We start from the raw sequence: 23,320 nt of genomic DNA on the forward strand, positions 1-23,320 counted from the left end.
ACAGCCGATCTTGTTAGCTGTCAGTTTTACTATTGATGGCATGCTCAAAAGCCCTTATGAAAGATCCGTAAGTAATAGGATCTCATGTAAACACTGGAATGTCTGTGAGGGAGTTGAGATAAACTGTGTTGCTTGATGAGCATCTCAGGGACCTAATTTTGGTGCTGCAACACTTTGTACAGGCCTTCAGTGAGAGTCAGTAGGCTGGGCATTGTCTGCAATAAGCCTTGATAGAGATCTTCTTCTGGCTGAAGCATCAATCTGAACATCTGGCTTTGGATTGAAAACTGGAAAGGGCTTACTATCGCCTCGATGTAAATAATCACCATCAATGTCATGTTTTTCTTTTCTACATGGTAAATTTGTAGACCTGGCTTTGGGTCCTGAGTTTGACTCTAAGTAATCATCCATAGAATTTTGAGCCTCTTCAAATTCTTCATACACCTTTAACCTTGCACCTGAAGCGGCAATTGCAGTTTCAATCTCCAGTTGCTCCTTTTTTGCTTTCAAGCGGGCCTCTTCTTGCTCAACTGCCTCTTTCTTTTTCAGGGCAGCTGGTTTAACTATCAGTCGTTCACGTTCGGCCTTAAGTTTCAACCGAGCTGAACTAGTTGTAGATACCAGCGATGAACAACAGGTTCATCACTGGTTCATCACTGAACTAGCTTCACAGACACTATCACGTGATCTAACATCATCTACCTGTACATCTTGAGAAGATCCCTTTTTAACCTGTGTGGGCCATCTATTGGTTTCGTGTATACGGAGCAGAAACAGACATTCAGCATGTCTGTTTTCATACACATCCTGATCATCTTTCCTTTCGTCTTCGGCTAACAGCACACACAATTGTTCATTAAGCCGTTCACACTCTTTAAAGAGCTTTGTAAACATCAGCAGAGGCTCCGCTTTGATGATATCAACATTACATTCGTCTTGCTTCAATTTTTCGATCTCATTCTTTTCCTCGGTTAACTGCGCCAACTTTCCCTTTACTTTCTCTTCTACAGCCCTTTCCTTGGACTTTGGCGCCCGCTTTTGGTTAACAGTTGTATCCACACCTTCATCTGCCATATCATTTCACTCGTGAATCCTCACACATTAACGGCTACAATTCGATTAATTTTCGATAGCTTCTTACTCTTCTGTCATTCACAAACACCTGTTAAAGGAGTTACATGATGTGTAGGATTCCTTGTCAATAACTCAATGGCTCTCTGAACGGGAATACCATATGGAATATACTTTCACCTTTCTCCTTTGGCTAAAGTTAGCATCGTCGGTATGCTAGTAGAATAATGAGAGTATCAGACCTGATCCAGGGAAAGCTTCGTTCCGACGGAGTAATACTCAAGGTACCTCTCTAAACCTTCAAATACTCTTTGGCTTCGATGTGATTTCCGGTCTATTTCGTCGTCTTTTTCCAGCTAGCATAACTAGCTTAGCTCCGTCGTCCTTCGACTAGCTCAGTACGGCAGCAGTGTTTTGGCTTAGATACGAGTGCAGCCGTGCTGACTCACTAGCTCGGGGCCTCAAGCCACTTTCACACTCGACACGAATCAGAAAATAAGTCTTGAATCCCAAGTTTCTTCCTTTTTTCTAACCCCGAAATCAAATTTCAGTACAAATTAAAATGATGAATTCTAGGCTTTTCAACAGAAATGACATAACGTGATGGTCAAAAGACAATAGCGCTCTCTGGTCCAGCGCTTCTAACGGTCCAACGGTTACATTTCCGGGCTCACTTATTTATAGGAACTTCAGCAGCCAATCAAAATGCATCACCCTAAATCTAGTCATGTGTGAGCTTACGTATAAAGATTTCCCTTCTCCCATTTAAACATGTTCACTAAATATAAAATTATATCCAAGGTATAACACAAAATAACAAATATGCATATTAAATGACTTTACAGAAATGGCTCAACAACTGCCGCCCCTTCTCGGAATCTCGTCATTCTTCTTGCCTCACTCACACGCCTGCAGCATCCGAAATTACTCAGCCTCTACGGACAGTAGCACGCCACTTATCACCCCCTTTCTTTACTTTTAATCCGAGTGGGAAGCAAGTCACACAGAGATGATTTCTAAATACATCGATTCTACGGGCTCTAGCTCTCTGACGTTTTTGATATACAATCAATGATAACCATCCCACTTCTAGTTATCCTGATGGATCGTACATCTCCCAAATTTTCCCATCTCCAAGTTTCCCCCCTACAATCTTGACGCCCTCACGTGGGTCCTTGAAAGTCTTGTCTTCTCTTGTCACGGCTTTCATCGCAACGAGATACTTCTCTCTCCCCAACGACTGACAAGCATCGCTTGAGCAATTCGATATTCTCCTTTTTCTTACATTCAAACTCTCTCGCCTCCTCATTTTCATTTCCGGTTTCACTCTCCGACTCCGAGGCCATTTCCACCATCTCCGTGTCCCACACAATCCCATCACATCAATCAGAGCTACATTGACCTGAAAAGTCACATTATTACAGAGAACCGTTATTCCAGCACTTCCGTCGGGGAATTTGTCTCCGTTTATTGTCACAGTTGTAGCCTCATATAATAATAAAAGCCAACGAGTCGTTTGATCGTTTTATCTTTTATTAAAATGCATTTTGCACATAAAAACATAGCCGAAACATGTGGAATGTATTTACATCTTAAGTACCATCAGCGTTTCCCAACCCAGTCCTCAAGGGACACCCTATCCTGCAGATTTTCACTGAAACCCTGCGTAGGTAGCCCTGTTTGTACTTACTCAACCGATCATCTTACGGCACTTAATTATATGCAAGGTGTGCAACGTCTGAAATAATTCCCTGCTGATTGGTTGAATAACTACAAACAGGTACCTATTCAGGGTTGCAAAGAAAATCTGCAGGATAGGGATTCCTTGAGGGGTGGGTTGGGAAACACTACCATACATAATACCCGGATACCAGGAGAGCGACACAATCATTCGTTCTTGCACAACCCAACAATATCTAATATTATTGTAATTTAATTAAACCTCATTTATTAATTTATTTATTTATTCATTCACTCATTAATTTATCTATTTATTTATTTATTCACGATACGGCTTTAATACAGTCTTCTGTATTCTTATACGGTGCTCATTCTCTTCTTTCTTCTCGCCTGTCGCGATCCAGATGTAACTCAAGTAAATCAGTTTACTCAGTTCTTACAGTAATGCCTTTGACTGTGCTTTTGGGTATCTACGTTGCACACGAGACTTTGTGATGTTTAAGAAGCCACCACAGAAACAACAGAAGCAAAGCATTCTTGCTGGGGAAAACTCGAGTTTGTACTCTTTCGCGTTTCACACATCTACTCATCGTTAATCAGCACAATATACAGTGTCTTTATTCGTTCATTCACAGGCTGTCCCTTACTTGGTTTATCTTTCTGCTATTCTATCTCAGCAGGGCTGCTCCTGGTACTGCCCCTCTGTGGCAGTGAAGAAATCCTCCAGAACACTCCTCAGGTACTCAAAGGTGGGCCGGTCCTCTGGGTTCTCCCTCCAGCACAGACACATGATGTTATAGAGCCCCTCAATGCAGTTCTCTGGCCGTGGCATTCGGTAGCCCCGCTCCAAATTCTGAATGACCTCTGGGTTAGACATGCCTGGACAACACAAGGCAGAAGATATAGGTTGGACTGATGCCTTGTAACTATGAAAGCAAGAAACACAGCCTCACATTTTGTATAGGAAGTGATTTTCTGCTGTGAATAGAGCTCATGATGTATCAGGCATCATCATGTTTGGTGAATGTGGAATGTGATGTGCAGGAAATCGCGGGTATACCGTACCAGGATAAGGTATGCGGCCATACGTCACTATTTCTGTCAGGAGGATCCCAAACGACCACACATCAGACTTTATGGAGAAGGTGCCATAATTGATCGCCTCAGGAGCAGTCCACTTGATGGGGAATTTAGCACCTATGAACAAAAGAGGAGATATCCTTCATTTCTGGAACAATAAAAACACTTCCTGTGGAGCTATACCCCATAGCTCAACTTCACCAAACATCTAGCAGGATGCATTGGATCTACAATACAACCTTTTTTTGTGGCCCACCTCGAGACAATTCCACCTAAACTGATGCATAGTACACAAAGTTATTGAATAAAATTTGACTTGATTTCATGGATATACATTTTCTCTCCAAGAGCCTCTGAACAAATAAAGTAGCAGCACTAATAAAGGCAATGTAATGCAGGGACTCAAAAAAATTTTTTTTAGATAAGATTACATCAAATTCTACGTGAAGATTCATTACCCTCTCTGGCTGTGTATTCATTGTCTTCAATGAGTCTTGCAAGTCCAAAGTCAGCAACTTTACAGATAAGTTCGTGAGACACCAGAATGTTGGCAGCTCGCAGGTCTCGGTGAATGTAGTTTTTCTGCTCAATGAAGGCCATGCCATCTGCCACCTGCAGGGGGCAGTAATCAACCATAAGCATCATCACCACCTTTCAATCTTTGCGTGTGTGTGTGTGTGTGTGTGTGTGTGTGTGTGTGTGTGTGTGTGCGCGCAGATATATTAAACTTGGTGCCATGCACTGCGTGCTATCTGAGAACATCTGCGGGGTTTGATTTGAGGTGAATGGCAGAGGACTCCTATAACAGGGAGGTAACCACTTCCCGGGGTCAAACTCTTGCTCCTCACCTCTGTACTCCACCCAGGTTACACAGCCGTGCCTTCTAAAGGCCATTTGTATTTCCTGATAATAATGGCTGCAGTCTGGTCATTTTAGCTAGCCATATTCCACAAGACTGGCAGATTATATCAATAGTGGTGGCAATGCCGGTGACTATATGGACGGATTACATGCATCATTTCAAGATGGACAGATACGAGGTCTTGTATGAAAGGTTTTGCATGAAAAAATACCACACCTTTTCATGTGTGAAGTGGAAGTCCTCCATCCAAAGTTGGATGCATAAGAAACCCTGTGTCACAATACCTGATTGTACCTATGAGTGCTTTTGTGATCATATGCATAAGTGTATATATATATAGATAGATAGATAGATAGATAGATAGATAGATAGATAGATAGATAGATAGATAGATAGATAGATAGATAGATAGATAGATAGATAGATAGATAGATAGATAGACAGAGATATAGATATATGTGTGTGTGTGTGTGCATGTGTATATATGTATAAATGTGTGTGCATATGTGTATGTGTGCTTGTCTCTATACACGTTCATGTGTTAATATTTGTGTGTCACTGGGTCAGTGGTGCATATTTCAAACTGAAGAGTCTATCATGTATATGTCATAGGCTCTGGGGCACTTGGTAGGAACCTGAGATGCACATACTATATGAATGTTGCCTGAACTTCAAAACCTCCTAGTAACACACGTCTCAGGAGTTTGAATGTCAGTTTTCTTTCCGTTTCATTCTCTTTACTTTTAGGGCGGGCTATGTGTCACACTAAAACTTGAGAGGAAGCATCAGCATTTACCGAAAAGATATCTGCTTTGTAAGATCTTACTGCCTGTAGATATGAACGACAAGTTTCTTTCTTTGCATATGTTGTGTGCACATTTCCCGTGGCAAAAAAAAACCACAGAGAGGGGACAGGGGAAGTAGAGTTAGTTTCAACAACTGCGACAAGATCCATTACTCACCTAGATCCTATGGACATGTATGTTAAACTAATCACCTTGTGGATGTTTTTTTCTTCACAAAGTCCTTTCAGTGAAGCATAACATTTCATCAAGACTTTTAGTAATGGCCTATTTCTAATTCTATGAACTGACATGAACCTCAAGCTTAATAGTAAGCTTAATAGACTGATGACAGGGATGCGGATGGGGAACAGCATAACGAACAGTTTGTCAGCATCTTATGGTGACCAGCTATTGCCGGTAGTGTGAGGAGAAGACAGCACGTCTACCAGCTTGAGACAAGCCGTCAAAAGTGTAACATGGGTAATGAAAACACCTTCGACCAGCAATTGCCAGGCAGACGCGTATTTGAAAAAAGGTGGAAAATTCTACTTCATAGATTTTGCCCGAGGTTTTCTTTCCTATCGTGACCTTGACTGTTTATCTGGAATTAAGACTTGGTGCTTAACTGGACTGAGACATTTTAGTCACTTGTATTTGTGTTAAGCTGTCTCAGCTTAATATTGTTCATCGGCCCCCTGAAAACAATCACACTCACAATCATGCACACACATGCACACACACGCACGCACACATGCACAAAGGTCTTTTGTCATTGCAAGATTAGTACTGAGTGTAAGCCTCATAACAGCAGTAGTTGATTTCCTGTCTATAAGATCACACTGTGAGAACAGAAAGTAAAACACTAAATGAGAAGTGATTTTGGTATATTGAGTGTGCAGAGACTGGAGGAGCGACACAGAGAGGAAAAGAAAAGACTCGCCTGAGAGGCCATGTCTATGAGGGTGTTCATTGGCAAACTGCCCCCTTCTGTCGTTTTGAGATAATCCACCAGACTACCTGTAAAACAATAAAGTCAAATTACTGGGAGAATGACAGACCATTTTACATCTGCCAGATGCACATTTCTATTTTCAGCCCTATTTCGAGAGGTGTGGAACTGAAGCTATAAGAAGGATATGGAAGAAAAAAAAATGGAGATATTTGAAAAAAAAAACAAAACACAATACTATCTTTAAAATATTATGCAAGATAAGAAAAGCTATATTTCAGAAGACTTGTGACATTTTCCCTTGGTCCAAACTGCCAAGAATTCCCCGCGACATAAATAGATGGAGTTGGACCAAAATTAGATCAGGCATCAACATAACATTGTGAGGAAGTGAGTTGAACATCAGTCAGGTTGCTCCGCAGCCTCTGCTGACAGGCGATGGTTCATGAGACTTGGTGTTTCGTTTGATTAGGACAGAACAATACATCCACACCAGTCTGCCAAGTCTGGCTAGAGGAAATGCCATAAGAGGAATGACTGCCAGGAAAGAGGAGACATTTGGTCCCCTTCTTGGGTCCGGAAGGCGTCTTTTGATGTTTGAGAGCTGAGGGAACGGTCCGTGTCAAGGTTATAAGGGGAAGCTGTGATGCCACGCCTGTTATTTTCCATCCACATTGTCTTCAATAATCAAAAAGAAGACAAATTGAGAGGATGAGAACTCTGAGCCATCTTTTCTTCTGATGACAGAGGCAGCAATTGTGTCCTGTCCACACGTGGAGGCCAGACAAAAGGACAGCTTCATGTTGAGCCACCACAGTTGGTGGTTTACAGGCCTCCCATAGAAAACTATACAATGGCATTACATTCAGAGCAGGCTGAGGCTGTTGTTGCACTGGTGAGAGTATCTCTCTATGTGCTTTGTTAGCGTATGTCCTGGTGCAAAGGGGATTTCAAAGACATCCATTTTTGAATTTCGATGTGAAACGCATGGATCACTTTCATGCAGCTGGCTTTTGGGCTTGATGACCACCTCTGCAGGGCGTAGATGTTGAAATATTGGAAGATAAATTGTCACCGGGAATTTTCTTTCTGCACCTGTTACCATGGTCCCATTTTATTGGCCTGGCTCGTGGTTTGCAAGCCTTTCACATGCACTCTCTGTCTTTGTCATGTGAAGAAAAGGAAGGAAAAGAGGGAAAATCCAGTGGCAAGAGGCTGTTGTTGAAACTGGAATTGTGTGTGTGTGTGTGTGTGTGTGTGTGTGTGTGTGTGTGTGTGTGTGTGTGTGTGTGTGTGTGTGTGTGTGTGTGTGTGTGTGTGTGTGTGTAAGAGAGAGACAGACAGACAGACAGAGAGAGAGAGACAAATGAATTCAGAAAAAAGGAGTCTCAGAAACAAAAAAGAGCATTTGTCCATGTATATCTGTGTGTGTGTGTGTGTGTGTGTGTGTGTGTGTGTGTGTGTGTGTGTGTGTGTGTGTGTGTGTGTGTGTGTGTGTGAGACCATGTGTGCGTTTGCATGTTTTAGCGAGTGCATGTGACTATACGTCTGTGTCTGTGACTCTGTGTGTCTGTGCCAGTGTCTGCGTATGTACATGTGCAGACTCTGGAAAGGAGCCATGCGTCAGTCTCATTAAGGAAAGGCCCACTCAGTGAACAATGAGGCAGTGAATCACTCTCCCCTATCTCAACGCCCTCTCCTCCCCGAACTGCCGGGGGGAGACTTCCCTTAGGTGAGTCAACATCTGAGACCTGTCTGAGGAAAACAAGTGAAGGTTCACGTTTGCTTCGAAACAATTTAGCGCAGAGCAGCGATTTTAGGAGGGCCATGAGAAGGTTGAAAATAGCCTCTCGGGGGGGGGGGGGGGGGGCAGGAGACTCAAGGGGAGCTGCGTGTTTCCATTTCGTTCTCCACGTGTTCACCATCTTCACAGGTACCAGCTATATCCCATTCATGCTGGTCCTATTTCACATTTCAAGCGCACATTAGAAGGAAAACAGATCTGGGATCAAAAGGTGTTCGGGTAGTTTCACTGCAGTTACCGGAGCAGAGAACGCGCGTGGAAAGACCTTGGGTTTCTTCTTTCTTTTTTGGGTGGGGGGGGGGGCATGCGTTCCTGCCCCCAAACTCTGACAACAGGTCAACATGTTTGATCCTGAACGATTATGACTATGAACTGAATGAAAGAATCAGTTTCTTTGAGTTTTGCTCCAGGCACAGGGCTCACCTTGACGACGCGGTCTCTGGCGTTCGACGTGATGGGGCAGAGGAGATCGCAGAGACGCAGACAGGCTCAGACATCGTTTCAGTCGCATAGAAGTCAGCTGACAGGAATGTGTCTTCACTGACGGATCGGTGGTCTCCGGCTGTGCCGGCACGAGCGAGCGTTCACGTCAGATTTAGCTTTCCTTTGATAAACGATGTAAAGTGATGTTGACGCTTTCGATGACACCTGGGAGTGTCATTCGATACGGGTTTAAAAGAGGATTTGTAAATCACCATTACGCCCGGCTCACCGGAAAGAATTAATGTGGCAAACGTGGGCTGTGATCCATGTTTGTACCGAATTAGCGACTGGTATTTACGCCAGGCATCTATATGGACACCTCTTGCATTGCACGAGGTTAATCAAGTTGTGTCAGTTTGTCTCCGGCGGTCCTGCTATTGTTTTGTTATTTCACACAGGTGTGTAAACAAGACATGAATGTGCCTACCGTTCTCCATGTACTCTGTGATGATATAGATGGGCTCCTGGGTAACAACGGCGAACAGGCGGACGAGGCGAAGATGCTGCAAGTTCTTCATGATGTTCGCCTCTGCCAAAAAGGCCTCCACCGACATGGTGCCGAGTTTTAGATTCTTAATGGCCACCTTCCTGTCATTGTTGTAGACGCCTGGGGAAGACGTATTCGCATATTAGCAACGGAGCTCATTTACTAATATTTTCCTCAATTTACCGATGCACCTGATTAATGAGTGATTCCCAGAGAGTCTAATCTTATTCCATCCATTATCCAAACCGCTTATTCTGCTCTCAGGGATGCTGGAGCCTATCCCAGCAGTCATTGGGGCGGCAGGCGGGGAGACACCCTGGACAGGCTGCCAGACCATCACAGGGCCGACACACATTCACACCTGGGGACAAGTTAGTACGGCCGGTTCACCTGACCTGCATGTCTTTGGACTGTGGGAGGAAACCGGAAGTCTTACTGCAAAAAAACATACGGGGGTCTTTGTGATGCTTACATGGGACTTCCATGAGATCTCACTAATGGCAAAGGTCACGCTGCCGTCATGAAGGGTGTTGTGCCATTATCGGGGGGTCAAGCCTAAACTCAACCAAGAAAAGCTCATGATTGGCATCGTGCAAACGGGAGCCCCCCTCCAGGTCACTAACACCGCTATGCTTTATATAAAGATTCACTTCACAGCAGACCAGCTTTATTACTGCCAGCCATGAGGTGTCCAGCATCATGCCTCAAGCTCCATAATGGTGGAAGCAAATTGAATTTATTGTTAAAAAAAATCCCCTTCCTTTTATCTGCAATGCAAATCTTCTTACCAAAGGGAATCGCTTATTTTCTAATTTCTATATGGCAAATGACAAACACTCCTAGCATGCGGATGTCTTCAGGAGCCTCTGTTTGGATAAGGGTAGAGAAACAAACACAGTGCCAAGATTACATGCAAGAGGAAGTTGTAAATAGAAAGTGCCTGTGAAATAAAGACAAGTTCCATGATGGTCTTTTTTTAGCTCTGACACGGGGGGTTGTTTTGAACGCTGCATTGTGTTGGGGAATAAGAGGAAAGAAATACCCCTCCTATGGAGAAACAAGGGGAAGGGTACACCAACCAACACTCCCATGATGAAAACATTTGAGTTCCTTGTTAAACACTGCACAGCCACAATGAGGAATGATTTAAAGTACTGCAGAAGAGACAATGTAGAAGTACGCCTCATGAGTTGGATTGAGAGCTGGTTTGTGTGGTTTGAGTGTAGTTGCATAACAGGGTTAATACCTGACGTCAAGCCTCAGGCTGAACCAGCTCACCCAAACCCTGCAGACATGGAGACGTATTGACGGGAAATAAATGCGTATGATGCAGAAAAGCCCCAGCTAGATCTGTTCTGGCAGTCACACACAGTCGGGCCCACAGCCAGATTGAGCAACTGGTTGCTTTATACATCTGGGTCATGTGTGACAGGCACTACTGAGCATCTGTTATTGAGAAACGCTGAATGCTAAGTTTTATGAGTGAAATAGACATAACACAAACCTTCAAACTCAGAAGAGACAACTTGCCTTCTACGTGAAAGACAAGCAGGCAGGTGAGAAGGCAGAACACAGCTAGCGGTATTGAGCTAGCCGTTGTTAGATGTGCCTTGACTCTTGTGTACCTTAAATTTAAGGGCTTTGACGGATTTAGGGAAAATGATGGAGATGGATGAGAGCTGGTCATGTATTTACACTGTGTCTGTGAGAGACCCCCAGACAGGTCCAATCTCTATTAAAACGAGAAAGGGAATTTCCCTCTCTTTTTTCTCTCTTCTCTCTTTCTCCCCCTCTTGCTAACTATAGAAAGCCCCTGGATTTACTTGGGAAAAGGAACTGTCTATGACAGTATGTCCTACCGGTTACCAGGCATACTGTGTGTATATATAGAGTTTCTTTTTGAATGGGTCATCACATCCGCGTATTCTCAACATTGACATTTACTTTCTATTCATTTACTTTTTACCTCTTCTTTCTTATATCTTGTCATTAATGTTAAAAGTGATATAAGATCGAGTCCCATTACATAAGTGGGTTAGAGTCCTGTGATTGTATTGGGCAAAATGAACAAACCAGTCATATTTGAACAAATCCTTTTCAAGTTCAATGTGAATTGAATCTCAAAAGGCACGCATTGAAAGATTCACACCTATTAATGTGTACTGAATAATATGCTGACTTGACGTGTGCTGCTGCATACGCTTGACTGCATCATGCACCAGTAAACAGGTCACGCCTGAATCGTCCCCATACTGAACGGAGAGACTAAACTTGCATTAAATACTACATCACGAAGTAAGACCAGGAAACAGTTCATTTCACAACACAAAACGACACTACCTGTCTTTGTCAAACGTTAACATGTCAAATCTAACAGACAAATTGGCCTATTAATATTTTTCGACAAACCAGTTACTTTGTTCTTGTTTCAACGTGATATGGTGTGTAAAGAATTCTTCAAAAACAAAAGACAAAACCCTTCTGAAAAAGCTTTTGTTCCGTTGTTCGTTGCCGCTAACAAAGTGACAATCTTCAGGGGGGCTTCCGGGTGGCACGGTGGTCTATTCCGTTGCCTACCAACACGGGGGATCGGCGGTTCGAATCCCCGCGTTACCTCCGGCTTGGTTGGGCGTCCCTATCTGTGGGTGGGAAGCCGGATGTGGGTAAGTGTCTTGGTCGCTGCACTAGCGCCTCCTCCGGTCGGTCAGGGTGCCTGTTCCGGGGTACTGGGGGGAATAGCGTGATCCTCCCACGCGCTACGTCCCCCTGGTGAAACTCCCTCACTGTCAGGTGAAAAAGAAGCGGCTGGCGACTCCACATGTATTGGAAGAGGCATGTGGTAGTCTGCAGCCCTCCCCGGATCGGCTTAGGGGGCGGAGCAGCAGCCGGGACAGCTCGGAATTGGGGAGAAAATGGGGGGGGGGGGTGAATCTTCAATATTTATTTCACCTGTCAGATTACTAAAGGTTTTTTTTGTTTTGTTTTGTTTTCCTAGGGAATTGTTCCTTATCCAATGTGAGGGTCCAAGGACAGGATGTTGTGTTGCTGTAGAGTCCCTTGAGGCAAATTTGTAATATGTGATATCGGGCTATACAAATAAAATTGACCTTATTTGCAATCCCTGTTTTCTATGACCCATTGCCCTCTCTCTCTCTTCTCCCCAAGTATCCCCCCCCCCCATGTTATGTTCTTGCTCACTAACTCACTCACCCATCCAGACTTCTCCGAACTGGCCCGCTCCGAGCCTGCGCTCCAGTTTCAGGGATTCACGAGGGATCTCCCACTCGTCCTGCCACCAGGGCTTCTGGGGCGCCCTTGACTGGCACGGCTTCATCAGTTTCGTGCACAACCCATCCGCATCACCTGGACGACAAGCGGGAAGTCAAACACTGTTAAAAATACATCCTCATGTCAACCATCAATGGATTTTGCACTTGACTTATCAGTTTTTGAAATTGTATTTTGACTTTACTTTTTACATTATATTTATATTTATATATATATTTATAGTTTTAGATCTGTTATGTATATGTGTGTATATACTTTTTTCTTTTGTTTCTTTAACACTGCACCGACAATGCCAAGTGAAATTTCTAGTGTATGTAAGGCACATGTCAATAAAAGTCTTTCTGATTCTGATTTTCACTGTCGTCTCAGATGAGGCTTCACGCACGTGAATGGTGCTGGACGAGCTCCTTCAGGGTGTTGAAGGAGATCTTGGCTGTGATGTAAAAGCCACCATTGTCCATGTTGCGGATTCTGTAGTGCTTGACTGTATCGCCAACGTTGTGGTCCAAGTCCCTCACCGATAAGGAGAATGAGCCTGAAACAGGAAGGAATCATACGGTTGAGTGACCTCGTCCAAACTTCACCTGAGGTGACCTGAGTAATGCTGGGTAGACGTGGCTTTAGAGGAAGGGTGCATGAGCGATAACAGGCACATGCCGCAGTTTTAGTGAGAAATGTAAGCCTTGCTTTGAGAAATACAACCCAGGTAGCATCCAGATGTGGGCCACTTCAGGCAATGATGCAGCACTGATGGCCTTCTTCTGGCCCTGAAGAAATGGATGTGAGCCTGAAGTGGTCCACATATATAATAACAAATATGGCCCAAATATGCCAAATCAAATGTGGGCCTTTTTTTTTGGCAAAGATGTGGTGCTGTCGGCAACATGTAATCTGGATGTGACCCTGAAGTGGCCCGTGTGGTAAATGGTGAATATGGCCCAAATATCACAAAACAAATATGGGCCACCTTTGGCAAATATATGGCACATGGCATTGCTATGGCTTGGTTCTGGCCCAGATCTGGCCAACAGGAGCGGACCACCCAAGTGCCATCATTCCACGTGGTATGTGGGTCAGATGAAAGTGTCGGTGTGGGACAGGTCCAGGCCACAGCAATTTTGCTATCTGGGAAATCAGGATCATTTTTACTTAATCTGCAAACCAACGTTGGCCTGAAAGAGACTGAAACCTTGAACTGTGTATTACAAGTATGTGAGTGGTGAGTGTGAGCTTGAGGTGTGGGAGGAGGGAGAAATCAACCTGGAGTTGTTTCACTCTCGCGGATGAGGAAAGAGCCCTGTGTGTTCCCGGGGGCCAGGAGGAGCCTCATGGCATCGTTTCTGGAGAGGTTCTTGAAGAACCATCTGCAACGCAAACAAATGAGAAATTTGAGCAAACCACATCCCCTCACTCAGAGCTCCAGAACACATCTAATGAAATGATGCTGAGGTTGGCCGCGGTGACGTTGAGTGCATATTTCCTGTATGACATACGGCTCAGTCTCCGCCGTGTTCATGGTGGCAATGAAGTTGGCTGGGACAAAGCCTTTCTGGCCAGTGGTGAGAGACTCTGCCATGTACCACTCTGGGTTTTCCCTGGAAGCACAATCAGACAGCAACATAAGCCATAAGGAAGGTCCTATATCTGCCATGATTCACTGTACATGGTCAACTCACTGGGTGCACTTCTCGAAAGCAGTTACAGGTAACTAACTCTTTGCATCACTCTCAAACATCAAGACGGAAGAGACTGCAGCGATTAGAGACTCCCTCAGACTTGTTCATCTCTGGTTAATCTTCTAGCAGTTTAATCGCATTGTATGTTAAGCTTGTAATAGCTCTGAAGTTCAATAATCAGAATGGTATGCTCAGTTATCAGCTCCTACTTGTCGAGGATCTGGAGTTTGTCTCCCTTCTCAAAGCCCAGGTCATCTTTGTGCATGGGTTCATAACTGTATATGGCCACCACAAGGTTGTCTGCAAAGAAGGGATACTGAGGGCGTTAGCATTGAGTCTAAAGCTTGAAGATTGAATCCTGAAAATAAAATCATACACACAACACACACACATGCACACAAATGCACGAACATACACAGACTCACACAGACAATGCCACGTTTACATTGTAGCGCATGTGGCTGGCATTTCTATCTACAGGGATATCAAACGGCTAGATGTGAAGAAATTAAATGATCGCCAAAATGCTTAGAGCACCATCAACACATGCAACTAACTACTAGTAAGGAAACACTGCAACGATCAGAGATGCAGCTTCTTGTCAACAAATGCAACAAAAAAAACCTATCCTGTGACTGACTTTGGAGATGAAAAAGGTACAGTTAAGTATAGAAAGCAAGAAACGAGTGAATGTAGGCGAAGAGGTTGTCTTTACTTTAAGATCAGAGGTTATTTTAGTGAGAGGAGGAGGAAGGTATGGAAATGGGGATGTGATTCTAAGTATTTCCTGAAGACGTTTTCGGTTCACAGCGGAAGATGGGGAGAGACTGCTGCCTTGGCTAGTGTCAGAACACACTCACACACACACACACATACACACACACACACACACACACACACACACACATACACACACGCTAGCGCGTGGAAAGGGGGGGGGCTGCAGCTCCTCCTAGTGGTGGGCGCAGCCCCCCCAGTAGTGGCAGGTGGCTGTGTAACGTCTTAGACCCAACAGTATGCCCAACTTTTCCTAACGTACAAATGCAAAATAAGATAAACATACCTTCATTTTAAACAGTGGGCTAGCGCTGCGTGGAGGGTATATTTTTTAATAATGAAGTGAGTAAACACTTCAATCCAAATCTGCTACACGTCCCTACTGACACAATTGGTTGTGTCTGCGGGTGGGAAGTCGGATGTGGGTGTTTGTCCTGGTCGCTGCACTAGCGCCTCCTCTGGTCGGTCGGGACGCTCCCCGGATCGGCAGAGAGGCGGTGGAGCAGCGAGGAAAATTGAAAAAAAAACAACAAAAAAAACAAAAACAAAAAACAACTGTTACTATGGGCAAATTTGTTCTTACCCACCCATGGGATATTTTAGCCCTGACGTTTGTCTCAGATACCAGTGTAGAACCTGGGTAACGCCGATTGGCTAACGCTGATGTCTTTGCAGGCCTGGCTGATTGCTCGTTGCAAGAGATAGACAATAGATGTTAGGAGGAAGGAATTACAAATAATCATCATGCTTTGCCGCTGGCTGCCAGACAATTTTGAGGGCTAAAAAATTTCCATGGGTGTGTAAGAACAAATTTGCCCATAGTAACGATTGATACATGAGACCCCAGCATGGATGTATCACAGTAGAACTGGGACAACGGCGCCGCCGCTCAGCCTCGCAGCCAAATATTTTCCCAGTGGTCACTCGCGGTATTGCAGCGAAAACTCCCCTGCGGCCCAAAAAGCATTTTCCCCAGACCACTGCCTCCATGTACATAGATGTGAGAGCAAATATACAAATTAAAGGAATACTTTCATAGAATATTATGTATACAGTCATATATGACATACACCTGCACAAATAACATTTCATATTGATGTATGAGATTCAGTGTAGTTTGTCTGCCCATAGTCTGGCACAGCCAGACCTATCTCCACACTTCGTTTACGCTGTGCCAGCGCTGGAGAAAGGTCAGGCTGCACTCATTACCATAGGGTGGGAAAAAACGCTATATTTCTTTAAACAAATTACAATCGTCTTTGGGAGTCTGGATTGAATCTGATATGTATTTTCAAAATACATAACTAAATGTGACTTGTGGAAAAGACGGTCACGGAGCTGCGCGCGCATCAGGCACACGACACCGTGTGACGCAGGACGTAAGGCACGCCAAGTTTTTAGGGAGTCCCTATGCGCCAGGCGAGCAATTCCCATAGGAACGAACGGGCGCCGTTTTTTAGATCCGGTATCCAGTTTTACATCCAATACATCCATGGGCCCCCCGGGGGGGGGGCGGTCGCCCCGACTGTCGGCGGTTCTGCGCTTTGGGGAGCGCAAATGACTGATGGGGCTGTTAATGTTAGATTTAAAATTGTGTTTTAATGATGTGGTGTTCATGTTGTGATTATTCTTGTGTTGTTGTTTTGTGGGTTCGACTCGGGGGCGGGAGAGGGGGGGACTCGCTACGTTGTTGTCAGTTCTGGTCGGTTCTGGCCGGTGTGAATAAAAGAGCACTCCCGGGGTGGTGCGGCGTATGGGGCACAGGAGTTGCGACTGAAAAGACATTTCTGCCCCTCGACCCGCGTTCTTCCACGCCGGCTCGCCACATCTCGCTTTAGTTGACAGACCCCCCTACTTAAACCATCTTCCCGCGCGCCTGCACACACACGCACACACACGCACACACGCGCACGCACGCACATACACACACACAAGTGTAGCTTGTTACCTGATAACGGGACTGCACAAGGTGACTGCGGCGATGAGTATGGGATCAGCTTTTCTGTGTACTGGTAAAAAAAGAAAAGAAAAAGAAAATAAGGATCACATGTGACTTAATTTTGTGGTTGAATTTTCAAGATTTTCTGTTCTTTTTTTAGAGAGAGACAGAACGCGTCTGCAACGAGCCATGATTATTGCATAATCTCACAGTGAAGGGCGAATAAAAGCAGGCCTCGTAGCCTTGCAGCCCTGCAGCCTTCGACTGCAATGAGGAGGATACAAACGACACGTTACGTGAACGGTCGCCCTCCCAAACACAGACACTCACATTACAGCTGATGGATATTCCAGGTAATGTGCTGCAGGCTGTGGTGCCATAAATACACACGCTTGTTTTGTTTTTTTTTATTATGGGTCCATGAAAAATATCTAAAAAAAAATCTTTCTATAAAAAAGATCTATAAACTCTCTTTCTGCCATTACACTCGACTTACATGAGGCCTGCTGAGACGACTTTCATATTCAGTCACAGAGGAGTTGATGCTGCGCTCAGCTCTTAAATTAAGCTCCGACATCCCACCTAGCCAACCAGCCCGGCTCTATTCGTTTGTTTTTGCCTGGAAATGTTGAACAAAACAAGCCTTTGTGATGTGCTTTTCAGTGTGAAAAGCATGAATTGAAACGTGCTGGTTTACCAGGCAGGATGCCGGAGCTTAATCTAAGACCTAACAGCACAACTTAACCGCCCCTTGGACTTTAAGGGCTTATAAGGGCTTATGAAGTGAAGTTTTCAAGTGCTCACTAAGCATGTACCTGTTCAGCCTTTGTCTCTCTTGGTGACCAGAGTATTGTCAATGTATGTGCTTGCTGTTCCCTATTCTGTGTTTCTTCTCTTATTCATTAAGATATAGCTTTGGCATTCTCAGCCTCTATTCATCAGGACGGTCGAGACAAACAGGAAATCCATGAAGCAAAGGTCCTATGGCTGGATTCGAACCCAGGACAATGCTATCAGGCCTGAGCCTACATCATACTAATTAACTACTATCTATCTATCTATCTATCTATCTTATTATACATATGTTTTGGCCTCTTATCCCAAATCCCACAATCATACACACATCCAGATATTTGGAATAATTTCTCCGTTGCTACTGCCTATTATTATTGATTATGCTGACACTGTCTATCAGATCACCTCTGACACTGACCTTAGGCCCCTTCATGTTGTGTTTAATTCTCTATGTGGATTTGCTTTGAGGCGTCCATATAAACTCACCATTGTTTCATGTATGAACGGCTAAATTGGTTGCAGCCTAAATCTAGAGGGCAATTTCACTGGGTTCAGTTCATCTTCAAATGTGTTTACTTTAATTGTCCTTCCTATCTGAAACAGTTTTTGGTCCCATGTTAGATCTTCTTATCCACGTAAACATCTGCAATTTGTTTGTCCCCAGCATTTTCCGAGAGGTCATATTCAGGTCATTCCAATACAAAGCTCCATCCGACTGAAATAATCTTCCTCTTATTCTAAGATCCCTCTTCCTGCTGCTGCAGCACATCTTTATTTTCTCGTCTTAAAACAACCTGTTTGTGCTTTGTGTGTACTTACAAGCTTCAGTTGATTTGTAACTACTTTAATTGCTTTTTGTGCTGATGTAATCGATTTATTATCCAGATCGTTGAATCAAATTTGTCTTGCACACCATCTGAGGGTTGGCGTTGTGGGTGGGAGAGGGTGAGTCTCTCTCTCTCTGTATTTGCAGTGTGTGTTTGTTGTGCAACACTATTTCTTTTTTTTGTTTATTGTTTTTTGTTTTTTTTGTATATGTTTTATACTAATGTTGTATTTGTGTCAATAGGACCCCTTGAAAATGAGATGCTGCATCTCAAGGGGGCTGTACTTCCACTAAATTCAAATATTCACTCCCCCTTTACCCGAACCTGGGTTTTAATCCAAATGGCATCAGCAACACCCAACGCCTCCTTCCTCCCCTTACTCGAGCCTGTGTCCTTCCCCAACACTTCACATCAACACACCTGCTCATGTGCACACCTATGTGCACTCAGGCTTTACCCCGGCCAGGGTTTGTGTTCACCCTCTCGCTCTGTCTTTTCCTGTGTCAGTCTCTCTGGCACTGTATCGATAATCCATGTATGTTTCAATCTCTTCTCATGTAAAGTATATTGCATTGCATCTCTATGTACAAAATGTGCTGTCAATAAAGTTTGACTGATTGAGTATCCAAACACGGGTGCAGGCACATATTCCTACACATGGATTAGTATACATGTTAGGAACAGCAGGTAGAAATGTGTGCACAGATGGAGTGTACATGATACACTTACCGTATTGCTCGACGTGGGTTGAATTGGACAGTTGCAGCGTTCGCAGATGTCCACTTCATCCAAATTCTCAATCCAGTCATCGTTGTCTGAATACTCTGAACTGCAGCTACATCCCATTTTTTTACTGAAAGTTCGAGTCAATGCAAATAAAAAAATAAAATAAAATGAGAACTGACTTGTTCAACGCATTTTTTTTTTGGTAGAGTTTGAGGAATATTCTGTTGCACATTGATAGGTTTGACTGAGCAATCGGCATCAAACTGATGTTATTTTATCAATCTCGATCTCGGTTTGAGGAGAGTGGCTTTGGTGAACCAAAATCTTCGAATGAAGTCGTTTTCTTTGGAGCCTGACATTGTGGCCTAACATAAAACAGCTAAATTGTCTTTAATAGAATAAATAAAATGTCCCCCGCTAACACCAAGAGCACGCAATGCAACGTAACTAGCATCAATGTCTATTTCGAATAAGATTTTAAAACTTGTGGGAAAAAATTGATTCAGATTGAGAAAATATTTTTGATTGGTTGCGTCTAGATTGTTAATGCAGGATTTTTTTGTTTTTTTTTTGTGAAAATTTTAATCAGATGTCACTGTATAGCAAGACCTCGTCTCAGAATTATGTGAAAAAGGGCAATTTGTGTTAAAGACGTATCCGAAAGCCAGTAAAAGCAGCCACTACGGCCTCTCTTTAACGACAGTTAACACTAAAAGAGGCCCTTCCCGGTAGAAAAACAAGGGGCAGCAAAATGAAATCACACGAATCAACTTCCGATATGTGGAGCTTTTTTATGTTCTTTTTAAAAAAATAATTAAAAAAAATCCCTGTTTGATCTGTAAACACGAGTCTCGATGTGAAATTCTCTGGCCTGATTCTGTGAATTATATGAAAGGTCACATTAATCCGCCATTTGCATTTCCTCAGCCCAGTGTTTCTCGTTGCCCCAGTGTGTAAATCAGCTTTCTCATGCACGCTTTTCTCCCATTGGCCCACTCATGTTAACAAGGTCAGTGGGCTAATCGCAATGGCTGTCCTCTCCGAGGGCCCAAAGCCGTGAGAAAGTTCCGGAAAACTCTGACCCGGCTGTAACGGGACCCTGTAAGAAACATTTTCTAGGGAGGACCCCGGGGGGGGACCAAAGGCTTTTGTTTGAATATAAGTACTCCTACACCAACTGGCAAAATGTCAGAGAAACACACAGCTAGCTATAAAGTCGCTGTTTTCCATTAAGGGGTTATCTTTATTTGTATCATGTTCTGCAAAAGTTCCCGAAAAACAATTGTGCAAAGTTTCAAATTAGAGGCGGCTCGCTTCCAACGTAAACATTTGTACTGCCAGAAAGACGAGAGGGTTGATGAAGTGTCTCTCTCCATTTGAACTCTCAGATCGTGTAGAGAAGGGAACAAGCCCTCCATGCTGAATAATCGCCATGTCAGAAAGCCATTTTCTGACCCTTCACAGTTATTTTGCACGTGCATTTTTTTTCCTTTGCATTTCCAAATCCAGTGACCCCCCCCCCCATAACCCCGTTCTCATAGGATATGTTCATGATAGAAATATTTTTATTCATATAAGTAAGTGTGTGTGTGCTTTTTATTGAATATAATAAAGTGAGTTGGCACGACCAAAGGCACAAGTTTTAAAACTGTGAGTAAAACCTCAGAATTGTCTCAGTTCTCCCATACTCAGTATACATACCAATATGAATTTATCGCCAAAGGGTTTATGAGGCAAAACTACTTTATAATATGGCAATAGAAGAAAAAGACTGACTTTAGACCCCTGGCTTTAACGGGACAATTACACGGACACATTTCACCTCTGATTTTCAGAACATCACTGATATAACATTTGTAAAGCAGAAGAAAAAAAATCCCGCTGTCTATTTTTTTGCTATTCGGTGATTCCTTTTGCCCTCCAATCATGTCCTGACTGATGGGTTTGTCCATCGATCTCAACCCCAGTCCTTTCTTTCTGCAGCTCTTATGCACCCCTTATGCTGACAAGACTTAACACTCACCTCCTGAACTGCAAAATGTGCTCCCTGAGAGGATCGAGTGATTTCAGATCTTTTGAGTGGCAGTAGACTTATCCATGACTAGAAGTCACCTTCCTCACCCAGCAATGGTTCCTTATACGAAAACAGCTAATCAACAGTCAGGAAGATGTTACCATTGAAGCTTGGCTATGAGGCTGTCATCATCACCCTCATGTCATTAGTAACTTCATAACCTGCAGTGGTGACGTATGCCTGCACATGCACAAGTACGCACACACACACACACACACACACACACACACACGTGCATGCGTGCGCGTGCTTGCGCGTGCGCACACACACTAACTTTGGTGGAGCAACAGCAACCCAAATCACTTCCTGTCGTTGAAAGGTTGGGGGTTGCTCTGCAGGTGCCTTGCATGCAGCTGTGTGTTTAGCACAGAGAACGTTAGGCTCCCTTACAAATGGGTCAGAACGGCACCCCTCTCAATATGAACCTAAATGTGAATGTTCCATCAGTTAAAAATAGATGGAGTCCATGGCAGAGTGTGGTTAGGTTCCATTTTGTTTACTTTTTCTGCTTAACATCTGTTTGTGAGTGACTCACATGAGCAACTCTGTCAATCCTTGGTTCGGTGTTAATGAGGCTCACATTGTGTGTATGGTTGTGTGTGTGTATATGTGTGTGTGCATTGTTTGCATATTGTAAGATTGACATTGCAATCGTTCAATAATTTGCTCCAGGATACTTGTTGTGAACTAATGACCTAGTAGTGTTTGTTAGCTTCATGAAGAACAGCGCTGACACCACACAAAGAGCCATTTTGGCGATTTAATGCCGTCATGTTTCTGATGCACTAGTCAGGTGTTGTTTCCTCCACAACAGAACACTATTTCTCTTTGTGGCCTGTCTCTGGTCTGTTCATATTCTATTGGTCCTTTAACATATTCTGGGGTTTGGTTTGCACCACTGACACCTTTCTTAAACCATAATGGCTAAAAATATAGCCCAGATTAAAGAAAGCACTAAACCGCTGCTCTTTGTTGTACAGGACTATTGTTGGGCAGGTTCCTTAACCTGTTTCGATTGCAATCAGCAAAAAAGAAAAAAAATAGAATACAATAAAAACACTGCTGCAAGCAGAGTGGTGACACCAGTTCTTTTTCAAATTTTTGGGCTGTTTAACTAATCTGTGATTGCCAAAAGCCTATAATATCTGTAGTTTCACGAGAAGAAATATTGCCTACACAAACATCACAATAGATGTCCTCATTAATCAACACACATACACACACACAGATATATATATATATATATATATATATATATATATATATATATATATATATATATATATATATATATCTCCATTATCCAAACCACTTATCTTGCTCTCAGGGTCACGGGGATGCTGGAGCCCATCCCAGCAGCCATTGGGAGACACCCTGTACAGGCCACCAGGCCATCACGGGGCCTGAAGGTGTTGTTTAATATATTTAATTCAATACAAGAAAAAAATGAATAGAAATTTAATATTTTTGCACAGCCAAAACATTAAAACCAGCTGCCCAGTATTGTGTAGGTCCCCCTCGTGCCACCAAAACAGCTCTTACCCGTTGAGTCATGGACTCCACAAGACCTCTGAAGGTGTCCTCTGGTGGTATCTGGCACCAAAAATTTTAGTAGAAGATCCTTTAAGTCTGGTAAGTTGTGAGGTGGGGCCTCCATGGATCGGATTTGTTTTTCCAGCACATCCCACAGATGCTCGATAGCGTTGAGATCTGGGGAATTTGGAGGCCAAGGCCACACCTTGAACTCATTATCATGTTCCTCAAACCATTCCTGAACAGTTTTTGCAGTGTGGCAGGGTGCATTATCCTGCTGAAAGAGGCCACTGCCATCAGGGAATACTGTTGCCATGAAGGGGTGTACCCAGTGTGCAACAATGTTTAGATAGGTGGTACGTGTCAAAGCAACATCCACATGAATACCAGGACCCAAGGTTTCTCAGCAGAACATTGCCCAGAGCATCACACTGCATCATCACCGCTGGCTTGCCTTCTTCCCATAGTGCATCCTGGTACCATC

General features: G+C 43.7%; 1 protein-coding gene across 1 annotated transcript; it reads right to left on the bottom strand.

Annotated features, from left to right (window-relative positions):
- Positions 1 to 2,601: 2,601 nt before the first annotated feature.
- lck (LCK proto-oncogene, Src family tyrosine kinase) lies at positions 2,602 to 21,398 on the bottom strand. Its single transcript, XM_056296414.1, has 13 exons — positions 21,253 to 21,398; positions 19,233 to 19,356; positions 16,891 to 16,951; positions 14,375 to 14,465; positions 13,983 to 14,084; positions 13,750 to 13,853; positions 12,875 to 13,024; positions 12,412 to 12,564; positions 9,142 to 9,321; positions 6,419 to 6,495; positions 4,290 to 4,443; positions 3,817 to 3,948; positions 2,602 to 3,630 (listed from the first exon to the last, which is right to left on the bottom strand). Exons 2-13 carry the CDS (start codon positions 19,347 to 19,349, stop codon positions 3,425 to 3,427), a joined length of 1,527 nt encoding a protein of 508 aa, XP_056152389.1. The 5' UTR covers positions 19,350 to 19,356; positions 21,253 to 21,398; the 3' UTR covers positions 2,602 to 3,424.
- Positions 21,399 to 23,320: the final 1,922 nt, after the last annotated feature.

The sequence above is a fragment of the Lampris incognitus genome, chromosome 16 (genome assembly GCF_029633865.1).
Source record: "Lampris incognitus isolate fLamInc1 chromosome 16, fLamInc1.hap2, whole genome shotgun sequence".
Taxonomy (NCBI): Eukaryota; Metazoa; Chordata; class Actinopteri; order Lampriformes; family Lampridae; genus Lampris; species Lampris incognitus.